The 17,915-nt window shown below is 43.3% G+C and overlaps 1 protein-coding gene across 1 annotated transcript in view; it reads left to right on the top strand.

Moving 5' to 3' along the window:
• Positions 1–14,444, top strand: part of LOC130113175 (beta-2-glycoprotein 1-like) — a 35,736-nt gene extending 21,292 nt beyond the window's left edge. Inside the window, exons 5-8 of the mRNA XM_056280721.1 lie at positions 732–920; positions 2,976–3,155; positions 7,372–7,569; positions 13,678–14,444. Coding sequence (XP_056136696.1) covers positions 732–920; positions 2,976–3,155; positions 7,372–7,569; positions 13,678–13,742 — 632 coding nt within the window. The 3' untranslated portion in view covers positions 13,743–14,444. The remainder of the gene's footprint in view (positions 1–731; positions 921–2,975; positions 3,156–7,371; positions 7,570–13,677) is intronic.
• The last annotated feature ends 3,471 nt before the right edge of the window (positions 14,445–17,915 follow it).

Below are 17,915 nucleotides of genomic sequence, written 5' to 3'. Positions count from 1 at the left end.
TTAATTTGTAGTGTCCGTGGGTATGTCAAACCAAAGTCATAGCTACTTTGCATCTAATGGAAGAAAAGGCCCTTGTGGGGAATTGGGCCTTAGACGCCCTTATTATTATATTTTTATTTTAAAGCAAATGCGGCGGCACGGTGGCGCAGTGGTTAGGGTAGTCGCCTCACAGCAAGAAGGTCCTGGGTTCGAGCCCCGGGGTAGTCCAACCTTGGGGGTAGTCCCGGGTCGTCCCGTGTGTAGAGTTTGCATGTTCTCCCCGTGTCTGTGTGGGTTTCCTCCGGGGCTCCGGTTTCCTCCCACAGTCCAAAGACATGTAGGTCAGGTGACTCACTGTACTAAATTGTCCCTAGATGTGAATGTGTGTGTGTGTGTGTGTGTGTGTGTGTGTGTGTGTGTGGGCCCTGTGACGGCCTGGTGGCCTGTCCAGTGTGTCTCCCCGCCTGCCGCCCAATGACTGCTGGGATAGGCTCCAGCATCCCTGTGACCCTGACAGCAGGGTAAGCGGTTTGGATAATGGATGGATGGATGGATAAAGCAAATGCAAGGCAAGAAGAGAAAAATTAAATGCATTTCATTGGTCTCTGATCCTGGCCAGTTCCATGATATTTTGGACTACTTTTGTATTCTCAGAACAGACTCACTAGCAATAATCCAACAGGTTCTTCCTAGTTTAATGGATGAAATGAATAAAAAGAAAGTTCTCCATGTTTTTGTCTTTTTTCTCTCAGCGGTACAGTGTGACCTAGCACCCATCCCACGTTTTGGGATGATTGTCTATGACAAGATAATTTCAGGAAACACAACAGAGTATGGTCTTGGAGGGACCTACAAATGCATCCCACCATATGTAGTCACTGGCAACGCAAGAGGAGAGTGCACTGCCGACGGCACCTGGACTGAGCCACCGGAATGTCGACGTAAGCTGGAATAGCATGATTAACAGCATGAGCAGTACTGCTGTAAAAAGAAATAGTCTAATTTTATTAATCCTAACATTTTGGAAATTTCTTTAAAGAATTTCTGTTAAACAGAAGTAGCACCAGCATCCCAGATGGCATCTGGATGTGGGCCACTTCAGGCAGTGATGCGGCACTGATGGCCTTCTTCTGGCCCTGACAAAATGGATGTGAGCCTGAAGTGGCCCACATGTATAATAGCAAATATGGTCCAAATATGCCAAATCAGATGTGGGCCTTTTTTGGCAAAGATGCAGTGCTCTCAGCAACATGTGATCTGGATGTGACCCTGCAGTGCCCCCTGTGGTAAATGGTGAATATGGCCCAAATATCACAGAACCAATATGGGCCACCTTTGGCAAATATGTGGCACATGCGGTGTTTCGTGTTCTCAGTCACTGATCTACATGCGGCATTGCTATGGCTTGGTTCTGGCCCAGATCTGGCAAACAGGAGCGGACTGCCCAAGTATCATCATTCCACGCGGTATGTGGGCCGGATGAAAGTGTCGGTGTGGGACGGGTCCGGGCCACAGAAATTTTGCTATCTGGAAAATGCTCAACCAAAAAAAAAAAAAAAAACCACAAAAAAAACCAAGCAAACACTACAAACAATAGAAAGAAAAGCATTTTCATGAAAAAAAACAAAAGAGTAAGGGATTACATGTGAGGTCATGCACTTTTGGAAGTAGTCAAAGGATCATCGAGTAAGTGTCATACTCTTTTACAGTTTTATAGTTGGTGGATCTCGCGATGCTCCTAAATAACATGATCAACCCAGTCTCACAGACCGAACGTTTGCATACAACTTCTCTGCAGTTCTGTCACATGCATACGATGCATGTCACTGGTTTTGCAAGGCCAAAGGCCACCACTTTGTGATGAGAATATTGGTGCATCTGGCCAAACGAGACCACATGTCAACGTATCAAATCACCTTCTTACATGCACACAAATGTATTTCGATGCATCAATGAATGAGGGCATTGTGCAGGATACTCCCTCTGATTATTTGCTTAATTAATATTAGATTAGAGATGTTATGTTAGGTATTAGATTAGAGAGGGTTAAGTGTAGGTACAGTGGTGCTTGAAAGGTTGTGAACCCTTTAGAATTTTCTATATTTCTGCATAAATATGACCCGAAACATCAGATTTTCACACAAGTCCTAAAAGGAGATAAATTAAACAAATGAGACAAAACAAATTGTACTTGGTCATTTATTTTTTGAGGAAAATGATCCAATATGACTTGGGTGTAAATCTGATGATCTTTTAGGTCATATTTATGCAGAAATAAAGAAAATTCTAAAGGGTTCACAAACTTTCAAGCACCACTGTATGGGTTTGGTGAGTAAGCCCTGAGTGAGCCTGCACTGAATGTAAATCAGGGTTAACAGTAGATCTCAGCGGATGTCTTCATCTACATCCTCATTCATCAATACGTTGGCAGTCAATGTACTTTTGGACCTGCAACTATGTTAAAAACATTTTTTTTTTTGCATTTTCTCCCCAATTGCACTTGGCCAATTACCCCACTCTTCCCGAGCCATTCCGGTCGCTGCTCCGCCCCCTTTGCCAATCCAGCGAGGGCTGTAGACTACCACATGTCTCCTCCTATACATGTGGAGTCACCAGCCACTACTTTTCACCTGACAGTGAGGAGTTGCACCAGGGGGATGCGTGAGAGGATCACGCTATTCCTCCCAGTTCCCCCTCCCACCCCAAACAAGCGCCCCGACCGAACAGAGGAGGCGCTAGTGCAGCGACCAGGACACATACCCACATCTGGCTTCCCACCCACAAACATGGCCAATTGTGTTTGTAGGGACACCCGACCAAGTTGGAGGTAACACAGGGATTCGAACCGGTGATTCCCATGTCGGTAGGCAATGGAATAGACCACCACGCTACCCGGATGCCCAAAAGCAAATGTTTTGTTTGTGAAATGGTGCTTAACATGATATACTGTACTGTGTGTAAAGACAGTCTCTGAATTTACATGTTTTCTTTCTCAGCTGTTACCTGCCCTCCACCCCAACCAATAAGAAATGGCTACATGTCTGACACTTCACAGAGAGAGTTTGCCTTCACGGAAGCCATCAAATACGGCTGCAACGGAGACTACACGATTGACGGAAGTCTAGAGATTGTGTGTCAGGATACAGGAGAGTGGTCTCCACAGCCAGTGTGCATGGGTAGGACTGGCGATTTCAGGATGATAATTTAACTAAAAAGACCCCATCCAATGACTGATTTATCCTTGTTCATCCCCTTTTCTGCCACGAACAGCTTTTTTTTTTTTGGTCTGTGCTCAGTGGTATTTGTATCCTGGAAACCATGTTACCAGTGGGAACTGCTGATTCACATCGTCAGTGAACAGCGTACCAATAACACGACTTGAAAATGTTGTGCAATGGAAGCACAAAAGTTGATTTTCATGCAGTGATGACGGCATCTGCAGTTACAGTGTATAAGTTAAGTAAGTTAACTTAACTGTTAACTTACAGTGGTTAAGTTAGGTAGTGGTTAACTTAAGGGTTAAGGTTACATAGTAATTAAATTTAAGGTTAATGAAAAGTAGTAGTTAGGTTTAGTGTTAAGGTTTGCAGTTAAGTCTAGGGTTAAGGTTAGGTAGTGGTTAAGTTGAGGGTTAAGGATAGTATGTGGTTAAGTCTAGGGTTAAGGTTAGTATGTGATTAAGTCTAGGGTTAAGGTTAGTACATGGTTAAGTCTAGGGGTCTTGGGTTAGGGTTAGTACGTGGTTAGGTGAAGGGTTAAAATTAAGTAGTGGTTAAGTCTAGGGTTAATGTTAGTATGTGGTGAAGTCTAAGGTTAAGGTTAGTACGTAGTTAAGTCTAGGGTTAAGGTTAGGTGGTGGTTAAGTTGAGGGTTAGCGTTAGGGTTAGGTCTTGGGTTAAGGTTAGATATTTGTTAAATCTAGGGTTAAGGTTAGGTAGTGGTTATGTTTAGGATTAAGGTTAGGTAGTGGTTAAGTCTAGGGTTAAGGTCAGGTAGTGGTTAAGTCTAAGGTTAAGGTTAGGTAGTGGTTAAGTTTAGGATTAAGGTTAGGTAGTGGTTAAGTCTAGGGTTAAGGTCAGGTAGTGGTTAAGTCTAGGGTAAGGTTAGGTAGTGGTTAAGTCTAGGGTTAAGGTTAGGTAGTGGTGAAGTCTAGGGTTAAGGTTAAGTAGTGGTTAAGTCTAGGGTTAAGGTTAAGTCTAGGGTTAAGGTCAGGTAGTGGTTAAGTCTAGGATTAAGGTTAGGTAGTGGTTAAATCTAGGGTTAAGGTTAGGTAGTGGGTAAGTCTAGGGTTAAGGTTAGGTAGTGGTTAAGTCTAGGGTTAAGGTTAGGTAGTGGTTAAGTCTAGGATTAAGGTCAGGTAGTGGTTAAGTCTAGGTTTAAGGTCAGGTAGTGGTTAAGTCTAGGGTTAAGGTTAGGTAGTGGGTAAGTCTAGGGTTAAGGTTAGGTAGTGGTTAAGTCTAGGGTTAAGGTTAGGTAGTGAGTAAGTCTAGGGTTAAGGTTAGGTAGTGGTTAAGTCTAGGGTTAAGGCTAGGTAGTGGTTAAGGTCAGGTAGTGGTGAAGTCTAAGGTTAAGGTTAGTACGTAGTTAAGTCTAGGGTTAAGGTTAGGTGGTGGTTAAGTTGAGGGTTAGCGTTAGGGTTAGGTCTTGGGTTAAGGTTAGATATTTGTTAAATCTAGGGTTAAGGTTAGGTAGTGTTTAAGTTTAGGATTAAGGTTAGGTAGTGGTTAAGTCTAGGGTTAAGGTCAGGTAGTGGTTAAGTCTAAGGTTAAGGTTAGGTAGTGGTTAAGTTTAGGATTAAGGTTAGTTAGTGGTTAGGTCTTGGGTTAAGGTTAGATATTTGTTAAATCTAGGGTTAAGGTTAGTAGTGGTTAAGTCTAGGGTTAAGGTTAAGTAGTGGTTAAGTCTAGGGTTAAGGTTAAGTCTAGGGTTAAGTTCAGGTAGTGGTTAAGTCTAGGATTAAGGTTAGGTAGTGGTTAAGTCTAGGGTTAAGGTCAGGTAGTGGTTAGTGATACAGCTATCTTCATCTAACCTTGTGGTCTCCGAGATAATGGTTATGGAGACTCATTCACACTTCAAGTGTCTAGTGACGGTACTGATACGTCAACTACACTCAGAAACAGGAAATGTAACCTTTTCTCCCAAAATAAGTTTTGTACAAAATGTGAAATTTTAGTCCATGTAAGACCATATCATGCTTTTTGGGGTTTCCCCTTTCTTTCAATGTGTTGTATAGCTGGAAAGTGCATTTAAGACATCTGCAGAGTTACAGAGCCCAAAGTCCATGCCAAAGGGAGTTATTCTGTGACAGAAAGCACTGCCTGAAGAAGAAGATACTTTATTGCCACTCCACATAAATACAATGAAATTCATTCTCTGCATTTAACCCATCCTCTATACACACACACTTAAAACAGGGGGCAGCCACAGTGCAGCACCCAGGGACCAACTCCAGTTCTTTGTCGTCGCCTTGGCCAGGGGCGCAGGCAGGAGTATTAACATGCATGTCTTTGATGGTGGGAGGAAACCCACGCAGACATGGGGAGAACATGCAAACTCCACACCCAAAGGACCTGGGATGGTCTGTGGTTCGAACCGAGGACCTTCTTGCTGTGAGGCAACAGTGCTGCTAACCACTGGGCCACCGCGGTGCCTCGTTTGTAGTCCAGCATTTTCTACCGTTACTTATCTACGTCACTACGTAACACATTTTCATAATGCCTGACTAGCGGCTAGTTTGGCCCACCCACAAAAAAAAGTTAGTTATAGTGGAGGCAGGAGGACTCGAACAAAGTTAGGTTGAGCAAAGGCTGGGACGTTTGGTTAGTGTGTGTTGCAATGTCGAGAAGATGATATTTTCTTCGGTATGAAGGAAAATTCCCTTTGTATGGACTTCCAAAGGAAGATGAAATGAAAAACCAGTGGTTAAAATGTCCTTTTACCACTATTCCTCAGCAATACATCCCCAACCTTTTATTGTGTTCCCGTCATTTTACCGAAGACTGCTTCCTGAACCAAGGACAGTTTAATGTCAAGTCAGTTTTATTTGTATAGCTCAATGTCCCAAATTTATCTGAAGGGGCTTTACAGCAACACAACATCCTGTCCTTAGACCCTCACATCAGATAAGGAACAACTCCCCAAAAAAAAACCTTTAAAGGGGAGGAAAAATAGGAAGAAACCTCAGGGAGAGCAACAGAGGAGGGATCCCTCTCCCAAGACGCACAACATGCAATGGTGTGGTGTTTACACAATACAACATTGAAAGAGGATAGACAGAATTATAATGGAATTATAAAATATATGAAGAATATGATGAGGAGGTTGCCAAGCAGTGTCCAGACACCACCGGAACAGCCCTGGACCCGAGCCACGCGACCAGCATCACCATGTAAAGATAAAATAGTCACACATCTTGGTCACAAGTGAAATTTTCAACTGAGTCAGTCACTACAGTGACAGGAGCCAAGACAGTAGGGTGGGTTAAATGCAGAGAACAAATTCATTGCAAGAACACAATGGCAAAACAAAGTGGCTTTTTACAATTTTCTTGCAGAACCAGCTTGTTGTGAGTTCGACACAACAAGCACTGGGTGCTGCCCTTGCCGCAGGCTTCCGGAAGTTGGCCAATCAGAAGAAAGTGGGCTTTTAGGAAGGGGGCCCTTAAAGAGAAAATAGCTCAAACAGCCTGTTTCAGACAGAGAAGGAACTGAGGAGCTGCAAAAGGGCCAATATAAGATAAATAAGGATTTTTTTTTTGGAACTGTGAATCATGTAAAGCTACTCTCGTGGAGCCCCAGAATAAAAAGTAGAGCTGGAAAGAGCACGATATGGCCACTTTAAAGTAGCAACACTGCCTTGGAACTTTTATTACTCGCGTTTCGCTGGTCAGGGTCTTCAACAAGATAACACTCAAAGTCCTAAAGTAACATCTTGAAAATGAAAGACTTTACCGTGAGCATGACAGATTTCAGATACACATACAACTGTTTTTAAACACTGAGTTCTTCAGCATTTGCCTAATAAAAGAGCAATTGTAAATGTTCAGGAAGCGCTTTTCCTCCTTTTGAGACTATGAACCCCTCCCTCATTCCAGTCCATTTCCAACTCCTATTGCATTTTCTTGCCTTTTTTGACTTTTTCAAACAGATTTTACTTTTTAGTGCTTAAAGATTTTCATTTTAAACGAACAGTATATCATGTAAAATTAATTATTATTTTAGTCCATCGCTGAAGGCCATCTTTACAGGGATAAATAAAGCAGGATCCTGTACTCAAAAGATGATTGTATTATTGCCAAGGACTGATAACAATGTCAAAGGGTGCTACTCTCAGCCATTATAGTAGCATATCCTGAACTGAAAGTATTACAAGTTCCTCTTCCTTTACCCTCAGCCCCATGCACTGTTGGCATACAGAGAGGAAGGATATTATATAACGGACGGAAGATCTGGATCGCAGACTTCACGCCAAACAGAGTGTATCACAGAGACATCGTTTCAGTCTATTGTATGAACGAGGCCAGGAAGTGTGGCTATGCTGTGCCAATCCAATGCATCAATGGAAAACTCAAGATCCCAGAGTGCTACGAAGGTAAGGCCAAATTCATCATAGAAAGTGTAAAAAAAAAACAAAAAAAAACAACAACAAAAAAAAAACAAAAAAAACAGCTGAACAACATGTCACGTACAACACTAGCTGTGCAGGGTGAGTGGGCTATGTTGTTTAGTTTTCCAAAAGCACAGCAGCATTACACTTTGGGCTCTAGTTTCCACATCATAGTGCAGTCAAAGGCACTGGCACTAGTACTGTAAACTAGCACCAGTGCGTAGTAGTAGCAAAAGGTGAATATCTGTCGTTTGGCCGGAGAAGTAATAAAGGAGTGAATGGAACCCTATTGTAATCCGAGTGGTTTGTCTTCACCTCGGAGACTGTAAGGTAGACTAAACTATATATAGTCTCCTTCACACATATAATCACCTCCTATATGCAATGAGTGGTGTTTAATATTTTCTAGTTAACAAAATTTTATTTTATTGCCATTTGACTGAATTTATTATAGTGCCTTAGTTATGATTTTTTTGTTCTCTAAAAACACTGACTTGTGTGTAATATAACTCATTTTGATGTAATGAGCTTAGGGTTAGGGTTGGGGTTAGGGCTTTTAGAGAACATAAAATTGTAACTAAGGCACTATAATAAATTCAGTCAAATGACAATAAAAATAACAATAAAATAAAACTTTGTTAATTAGAAAATATTGAACACCACTCATGCATGATGTTGTTGAATCAGGGAATTCGTGTGTCCCGCATGACAAAGGATCCTAATTCAGTTCCTACTGTCATTGTTTCCGTGGTGCTGGCATGTCATTTTAGCACATTACGTGCCACCACCACGCAATGCAAGTGTTAAGAGGTCGTGGTCCTTTCACGTATTTCTGTGAGATCAGGTTGAAACTATGCTACTGTTGGGCAAATGAGAAGGGGGGGGGGGCATGTGCAGAGGCAGAGGGATAGGAGGAAGGGTAAGAGTGTTGAGGTGAGAGTCCAAACTTTGAATGTTGGCACTATGACTGGTAAAGGGGGAGAGGGAGAGCTGGCTGATATGATGGTGAGAATGAAGGTAGGTATACTGTGTGTGCAAGAGACCAACCAGGTGGAAGGGGAATAAGGCCAAGAGCATTGGAGGAGGGTTCAAATTCTTCTACGGTGGCGTGAATGGGAGGCGAAATGGGGTAGGGGTCATTCTGAAGGAAGAGTATGTCAAGAGTGTATTGGAGGTGAAGAGTGTCAGATAGAGTGATGAGTATGAAGCTGGAAATCAAAGGTGTGTTGATGAATGTTATCAGCGCATATGCCCCACAAATTGGGTGTGAGATGGAAGAGAAAGAAGAATTCTGGAGTGAGTTGGATGAGTGGTGGAGAGTGTACTCAGGAGGAGAGAGTGGTGATTGGAGTGGACTTCAATGGGTATGTTAGTGAAGGGTACAGAGGTGATGGGTAGGTATGGTGTCACGGAGAGGAATGTGGAAGGACAGATGGTGGTGGATTTTGCGAAAAGGATGGAAATGGCTGTGGTGAATATGTGACATATAAGAGTGGAGGAAAGTGCACACAAGTGGACTATATCTTATGCAGGAGGCGTGATCTAAAAGGGATCGGAGACTCCAAGGTGGTGACGGGGGAGAACATAGCTCGGTAGCATTGGAATGTGGTCTGTAGGATGACTTTGGAGACCCAGAAAAGGAAGAGAGTGATGGCAGAGCCAAGGATCAAATGGTGGAAGTTGAAGAAGGAGGACTGTTGTGTGGCGTTCAGGGAGGCGTTAAGATAGGCACTGGTTAGTAGTGAAGAGTTTCCGGATGGCTGGGTAAGCACTGCAGAAATAGTGAGGGAGACAGCTAGGAAGGTACTTGGTGTGTCATCTGGACAGAGGAAGGAAGACAAGGAGACTTGATGGCGGAATGAGGAAGTACAGCAAATTATACAGAAGATGAGGTTGGCCAAGAAGAAGTGGGATAGTCAGAGAGATGAAGAAAGTAGACAGGAATACAAGGAGATGCAGTGTAAAGTGAAGAGAGAGGTGGCAAAGGAAAAGGCATATGGTGAGTTGTATGAGAGGTTAGACACTAAGGAAGGAGAAAAGGACTTGTACCGATTTGCTAGACAGAGGGACGGAGCTGGGAATGATGTGCAGCAGGATAGGATGATCAAAGATAGGGATGGAAATGTACTGACAAGTGAGGAGGGTGTGTTGAGAAGGTGGAAGGAATACTTTGAGGGGCTGATGAATGAAGAGAGAGAGAGAGAGAGAAGGTCGGATGATGTGGGGATAGTGAATCAGGAAGTGCCGGGAATGAGCAAGGAGAAATTGAGGGCAGGTATGAAGAAGAGGAAGAGTGGAAAGACGGTTGGTCCAGATGACATATCTGTGGAGGTATGGAGATGTTTAGGAGAGATGGCAGTGGAGTTGTTAACTAGATCATTTAACACAATCTTGTGTGCTGGATGTGATTTTCCCCAGCCTCACCAGCTGCCTCTGGTCTGTCAGGAAGTTTTTAAACCACTGGCAGATGGGGACTGGTACAGTAAGCTGGGTGAGTTTAGAGTGGAGGATATCTGGGATTATGGTGTTGAACGCTGAGCTGAAGTCCACAAACAGGACCCTTGCATATGTCCCTGGGGAGTCGAGGTGTTGGAAGATGTAGTGCAATCTCATGTTGACTGCATCATCCACTGACTTGTTTGCTCAGGAGGCAAACTGCAGGGGGTTGAGCAGGGGGTCTGTGAGTTCCTTCAGGTGGACCAACACCAGTCTCTCGAATGATTTCATGACCATAGACATTAGGGCAATGGGCCTGTAGTCATTTAATCCTGTGATACGGGGTTTCTTGGGGACCGGGATGATTTTGGAGCTCTTGAAGCAGGAGGGAACTTCACACAGCTCCAGTGATCTGTTGAAGATCAGTTGTGAAAATGGAGGCCAGCTGGTCAGCACAGACTTCAAGACAGGAGGGTGACACGCCATCCGGGCCCAGTGCCTTCCTGGTCTTCTGTCTCAGGAAAAGCTGGTGCACATCCTCAACACAGATCCCAAGTGTGGGTGGGGGTTCGGTGGGGAGGATAGAGTGGCTGTCAGGGAAGGCAGTGGTTGTCTATTGTGGCTGGAGAGTGTGAGGGGTGTGAAAGTTTGCTTTTCAAACCTGCAGTAAAACCCGTTTAGGTCGTCAGCCTAATGGTTACCTGCAGTATGGGGGGATGATCCCCTGTAGTTGGCAATTTCATTCAAACCGCTCCAGGCTGATGATGTGTCGTTGGCAGAAAACCTGTTTTCAACTTTTCAGAGTAGCACCTTTTTGCCACTCTGATCTTTGTGAGTGTATTTCTGGCTTGGTTGTACCAGATCCCATCTCCACCCCTGTAGGCTTCCTCTTTGGCCTGACGAAGCTGCCTGAGTTTAGCTGTGAACCAGGGCTTATTGTTGTCAAAGGAACAGAAGGTTTTGGTGGGCACACACATCCTCACAAAAGCTGATGTGAGATGTCACAGCGTCAGGAAGTTCGTCGAGGTCTGTAGATGCAGCCTAAAAACACTCCAGTCAGTGCAGTCGAGGTAGGCCTGGAGCTCCAGTTGTGACTCATTGGTCCGCTTCCTCACAGTTTTAACTACAGGCTTTGCAGATTTCAGTGTGGGTTGGGATCAGATGAATCAGACAGTGATCAGAGAGGCCCAGGTCTGCATGGGGGGACAGAGTGATAGGCATCTTTTAATATTGTGTAGCAATGATCCAGAGTGTTTTTGTCTCTGGTGGGACATTTAACATGCTGTGTGTATTTTGGCAGTTTGTGGCTGAGGTTTGCTCTGTTAAAATCCCCAAGGATAATGAGTAGGGAGTCTGGATATTTGCACTCCATGTTTGTAATTTGATCAGCCAGGTGTTTTAATGTCTCTTTAACACAGGCCTGGGGTGGATGTAGACAACGACCAGAATAAATGATAAAAATTCCCGCGTTGACTAGAATGGTTTACAGCTCGCTTCCCCCTTCTGCTTTTTCGTCGTAGTCCGTACAGAGCTGTACTGATCAAGACCTCGGCAAGACTTTCTTTAAAATGTTCAATTAAAGTCGGTAAAAATGTTTCTTCAGTTTGTCCAGTGGTCAGTTGGAGACTTGGAAGTTCTTCCCTGCTGTAGGCTATGTGATCAGTACGTCGGCGCTGGAAATTAAAAAAAAACAAACAGAAAAAGTACAACGGAGCGCAGAACCGAGGCGACCGTACACGACGCCATCTTGATGACGAGGATTTTATTCCGGGATGAATTTCCAGGATAGGTGGGATGCATGGGTTATTTGAAATATTAAAATCCCTGTCACCATATTATTTTCTATGCGTAATGACTCACATTGACTGTGTTATGTTGGAAGACAATGAAACACGTGCATATATTTTGGTTTGTGATTAAAAGGTTTAGGATACTAGTTAGATCATTCATGAAATAAGTCAAGTCAATTGTATTTGCATAGCCCAATACCACAAATTACAAATTTGCCTCAAGGGGTTTACAAGGCCAACATCATTTTCTTTTGGCTTGTTCCCCGTTTCTCAGTGGTCAGGGTTTTGCATGTTGTTAACCCGGGCCTCGACCAATGCGGTATGGTCTTGTCAATCCCCGTACCGATTTGGCAAAATCTTACGCCGGTTGCCCTTCCTAACACATCACCAACCCTATGGACGGGGTCGCAGGTAAAGCGCTGGATACCCTCCCAGTACTCATGGACTAGCGCCCATGCCTGTCGCCATATCTAACATTACTGTTCGGGCGAACGTAGAAGTAGTGACAAAGGTGACCTTTCAGTCTCCTTTGTTGAACTCACGCAGAGACGGGAACACAAGAGACAATACATGGGGGTCACCTACCCGAACAACAGTGTTGATCATGGTTCAGTACCAAAGCTACACAAAACAACAGAACGACAACTACAATCACACCACACCAAATAGCAATTACATAAACACATAAAACCACATAAAACACTGACAAAAAATGTAATAACAGACAATCTGAACGCAGTGCCCGATGGGTAAAAGAGGAGGGCACAGTTCTAGCGAGGTAGCCTCTTCGCTACACAGTGTTATATCTTAGCCATGTGACTATGGAGAGATGGGATGTGTTTTGTTCAGGCAGATCACAGAGACTGCGTGTGGAAAAACACAGCCAAATCGGAGTAGCCAACAATGTCACGTGATGCAAGCACAGCCTTTTCAGCAGCTGCTGCAGCTCTGAGGCAGGTGGCAAGTCCTGCGGCTACAGGGTCACATTCATCAAATGTAGGCTACATGTCGCTGTTGGCCCCCATGTTCTTGCAGCAAACCTGATGTCATGTACCCAATGTGGGTGTTGTTTGCAAGGCCTGCTTCAATGTGGCAAAGGAAGCAGCAGCTTCAGGTGTCCAGGCCAAGTAAGCCATGAAATAGGCCAACATAATGTACTCAAAAGTGGTGTGTGTGATTTAGGACAAATATGCTTAGGGCACCTTTGCCTAAAGCCGGGAAACTATCGCACAATGCCTGCGTCTGCGCTAAGACGTGGTCTAACCAGGTGGAAACGCAGGCGTAATATTTGGCTTTATTTGACACCAAACTAGCATTTCGCCACCCGATTTTGACTGACACACCCTCTACTTCGCCACCGCACCCATTTTGGCGCAAGTGATGTCATGGCGAGCCCGGGAGTTAGTCAACGAGTCCAGGCAGGCAGGAGGAAAAACCACCTTGCGCCTAGCGTGATTACGTTAGCGCTAGCGCTGGCCTTGCGCCATCCAGAGACTAGAGCCCTTCATCTCACACCACAGTCCTCATCACATCTGATAGAGTTTTGGAGAGGAAAAGCACTTGACACAGTTGTTCTCTGGACCTCTCACACAGAGATTGTTTATGCATTTTCTTATTGTAGTATTATCATCAAAGAGTGAATAAAGTGTAGAAATGTTGTAATGAACACTTATCTCAAGTCTAAACTTGGAATGGTGTTTTTCCTGGCTTAAAAACGGTTGTTTCACTTCTGAGTAGCAAGAGGATCGAGGAGTTGACAATTCCTATGCATTTAAAAATGCACCATTTGTCTACTCAACTTTTCAGTATTCTAACCTGAAGTGTGTGTGTGTGTGTGTGTGTGTGTGTTTTTTTGTTTCTCTCCTAGAGCCCGGTAAACTTCACTATGATCTTCGGTCCGGTTCTCTTCCGTCGGAAATCAAACAGTGCTGAAAAAACCCCTGCAACTCCTGTCTTTACTGTCTTATTGAAGCTCATTAGTCCAGTGACGCTGGTGCCCTACGCTTGTAACAACGAAAATGATTGGATTCAAGATGGCTTTGTTGACATATATGAAATGTGTGCTCTCAATTGTAGAAGTAAATCTACATTTTTGTATTAACACATGCAAACGTGTTTACCCCTGGAGGTCCCCGACTAATAGTCAGGGGGTCCGTGAAATAGTTTGTTATAAAATGATGCTGTATCATTAAAAGTGCATATCTATAGATGGGACCATTTACACCAACAAAACAAGCATATTGTGTCTATTACTCCCACCCAGTGGGAGTAACTGGTATTACCATGATTCAAATTGAAATGTGTTTATCGCTATGAAATAGGTCTGATGTATTTAGGTTGAAAAGTTTTAGAATACAAATAGTTCCCGTGGCATCTAAGAGTGCAAATGGTAGTAAGCATGTATATATTTAGTAGTTGGTACGATTATGAGTGGGTTGTTGGAAAAATTTCTTCCCTGTAAGGGGTCCCTGGCACCAAAAGGTTTGAGAACCCCTGCTCTAGACATATTGTTAACAGATTTAAATATGCAGTATGTAATTTCTGCCGCTGGGGGTCTCAATCAAAACAATAACAAAAAACGGAGTTTGATGACTGTAATGTTCTTTTCTGTAATAAATCAAGCTGAAAAGTAAATCTCGTCACTGTGTATTTAATCACGACTTGTCTGCTCAATGGCTGTAACGTGTTAAGACCATAGAATGTTCTGCACATGAACCTTAACCCTCTACAATAAATAAGATATACCAATACTGCCACCTACTGGCCTGGTGGGCACATATCATTACAATGACATCATGGAGTAGCATGGGATCACGGGAGTGGTTGTCTTCATTGTTAATCAACCACCATTGCCGATTAAAATCTATCTGGTGACTCAGGCAGAAATCATATTCACGGACAAGCTTACGTATTAACCTTTTATTCACGTAACATTTAGACAAGTTTATTCACGCTATGTCCTATCATTGTAACGAAATAGTAACATTAGCTAACGTAACGTTAACTTGCTAACTTATCATTGGATAAGTCCACCACCCATACAGTCACTGTAGCTAGTCAAGTCAAGTCCATTTTATTTGTACAGCCCGATATCACAAATTACACATTTGCCTCAGGGGACTTTACAGCAACACAACATCCTGTCCTTGGACCCTCGCATCGCATAGGGAACACCTCCCTAAAAAACAAAAAAAACCTTTAACAGGGAGGGGAAAAATAGGAAGAAACCTCGGGGAGAGCAACAGAGGAGGGATCTCTCCCCAAAGACAGACAGTGATGTGCAATGATGTTGTGTTTACACAACACACACAATACAACGTTGGAAGAGGACAACCGATTTATAATGGAATTATAAAATATATGGCAGCCTGTCCAGGGTGTCTCCCCGCCTGCCGCCCCGTGACTGCTGGGATAGGCTCCCGCATCCCCGCCACCCTCAGAGCAGGAGAAGCGGTTTGGATGATGGATGGATGAAGAATATGATGAGGGGGATGCCAAGCAGTGACCAGGTGGCAACCCTATCACCACGGCGACCTGAGAGGAGGACAGACTGCACGTGCACACAGGGGAGACTCACATGACACCACTCACACACACACAAAAAGAGAAAGGAGAAGACATCATTCAGAGAGAGAAAAGACATGTGAGAGAAGAGAACAGTTCGCAGTAGTCAATAATATGTACTCTATACTTATTACTCTATACTCTATAATCTATATTTATTAATCTATATTTATTAATCTATACTCTACATTTATTAATCTATACTCTATAACCTATATTTATTAATCTATACTCTATAATCTATATTTATTAATCTATATTTATTAATCTATACTCTATATTTACTAATCTATACTCTATAACCTATATCTATTAATCTATACTCTATAACCTGTATTCATTAATCTATACTCTATAATCTATATTTATTAATCTATACTCTATAATCTATATTTATTAATCTATATTTATTAATCTATACTCTATATTTATTAATCTATACTCTATAACCTATATCTATTAATCTATACTCTATAACCTGTATTTATTAATCTATAATCTATATTTATTAATATATACTCTATAATCTATATTTATTAATCTATACTCTATAATCTATATTTATTAATCTATACTCTAATCTGGTGGGCAGAACAGTGGTTGGTAAATTCACTGAGACAGAAACCGACCCGCCATGCAGTACAGCTTGTGAAGCACTCACCTTAAAGACAGCTAATTGTAAGTTAAGGTGGAAAGATGAGTTTTAAGTTTGGATGTAAAGGACCCCACAGACTCTGATGGTCTGATGGCAGCAGGCAGGTTATCAGAGCCCGATAGGAGAAGGCCCTGCCGCCACCAGCTGACTTCTTCTTAACTTTGGGTCACACAGGAGCCCTGTATTTTGAGAACGAAGAGCTCGAGATGGACTGTACGGTTTAAGGAGATCAGACGGGTAAGATGGGCCAAGCCCATTTAGGATCTTATAAGTCAGCAGAAGCAGGAAAAAGTCTCGTTGAATCTAGAGGTGAGGAACTAATGCATTTATGGTCTCAGGAAAAGTCTAGAAACTCGTGGGCTGTGAATGGCGAGCAGCTGATAGACAGCTGCTTTTTAATAAGATTAGATACGGTGTCAACGAGAAATCTGGGGTTATGCTTATTAATAGTGGCTACGAGAGAGTTAAAGCACACTTGTATTTCCATAAACACCCAGGCCAAGATATGTAGGTAAAAAACTCCCAGTTTGGCTTTCTGCCATAAACCTTCCAGTCTCCTGCAGGCCCGCTTAGGACGAGCACGTGTCTCGCCATTAAACCACTGCGGTCGGGTCAGCCGTCACTTACGAAAGCCCGGCCGAGCCAGCCGCTCATCTGACTTCGATGCACATCTACTGGCGGTGTTACGGTAGCGTGCTTGGAGCGGACAAAAAGGGCGAGGAAAGACCCTTACTTCACATTTCAGCAAGAGTTTTCAATGGATTCATGTAGTGGACGACCCTGGCTGTCCACGACAGGTTTCATGTACTTTCATGTGTACTAATAAATACCAACACATGAACATACATACACATTTAAAGAAACCACAAAAAAACATCCACAGCATAAGTGAGCATCTTTCTGACCATGGACCATTTACAGCTTTGTAAAGTAAAACAGCCTAAGACACAAACAAACGAACCAAAACAACGACTTCATGTGCAATGCAGTGATGAACCTCATGGATACGCCGTTTCCCTGAACTGACACTAAATCTACCACCAACCTTCACTAAGACCTACAAGGATGCAAGTGAAATGGGCACAGATGGCAAGTGGGCCATCAGAAGTGGGCCTGTAAGTGCCCAGATGTGAGGCGACAGACCCACATCCTACCCTCACTGGGCCCAAGTCCATTTTATTTGCCCAGCCCAATATCACAGATTTGCCTCAAATTACAAATTTAAGCAAGACGATTAGATTGGAAAAAAGAAGCAAGTACATCTAAAAGGCTGCTTTATATGCCAGCATGTCCGCCAGCCTTGATAATCTTCATATATATATATATATATATATATATATATATATATATATATATATACCATTAGACAGGTAATTGACTTCATGCCTCTTGTTTGTAGGATGCAGTCAGCTCTTCTTCCTCCCCAGAATAACCTACTTGAGTCACATCAGTCTGGGTTTAACAACGGTCATTCCACTGAAACCCCCTGCTCTTCTTGCAGTCACTGAAGTGCTTTATGAAGCACAAGCCATCTTTAATCTTCGACTTTTATCTTTATCTGGCCAGCACGGTGGACCAGTGGTTAGGGCAGCCGCCTCACAGCGAGAAGGTCCTGGGTTCGAGCCCTGGGGTGGTCCAGCCTTGGGGCTCGTCCCGGGTCTTCCTCTGTTTGGAGTTTGCATATTGTCCCCGTGTCTGCGTGGGTTTCCTCCCACAGTCCAAAGACATGTAGGTCAGGTGACTCAAACACATGCGGGTCAGATGACTCAAAGACATGTAGGTCAGGTGAATCAAAGACATGCAGGTCAGATGACTCAAAGACATATAGGTCAGGTGAATCAAAGAAATGTAGGTCAGGCGAATCAAAGACATGTAGGTCAGGCGAA

The sequence above is a fragment of the Lampris incognitus genome, chromosome 5, assembly GCF_029633865.1.
Source record: "Lampris incognitus isolate fLamInc1 chromosome 5, fLamInc1.hap2, whole genome shotgun sequence".
Classification (NCBI taxonomy): domain Eukaryota; kingdom Metazoa; phylum Chordata; class Actinopteri; order Lampriformes; family Lampridae; genus Lampris; species Lampris incognitus.
The sequence above is the reverse complement of the archived record's forward strand: the minus strand, read 5'-3'. Positions and strand labels throughout refer to the sequence as shown.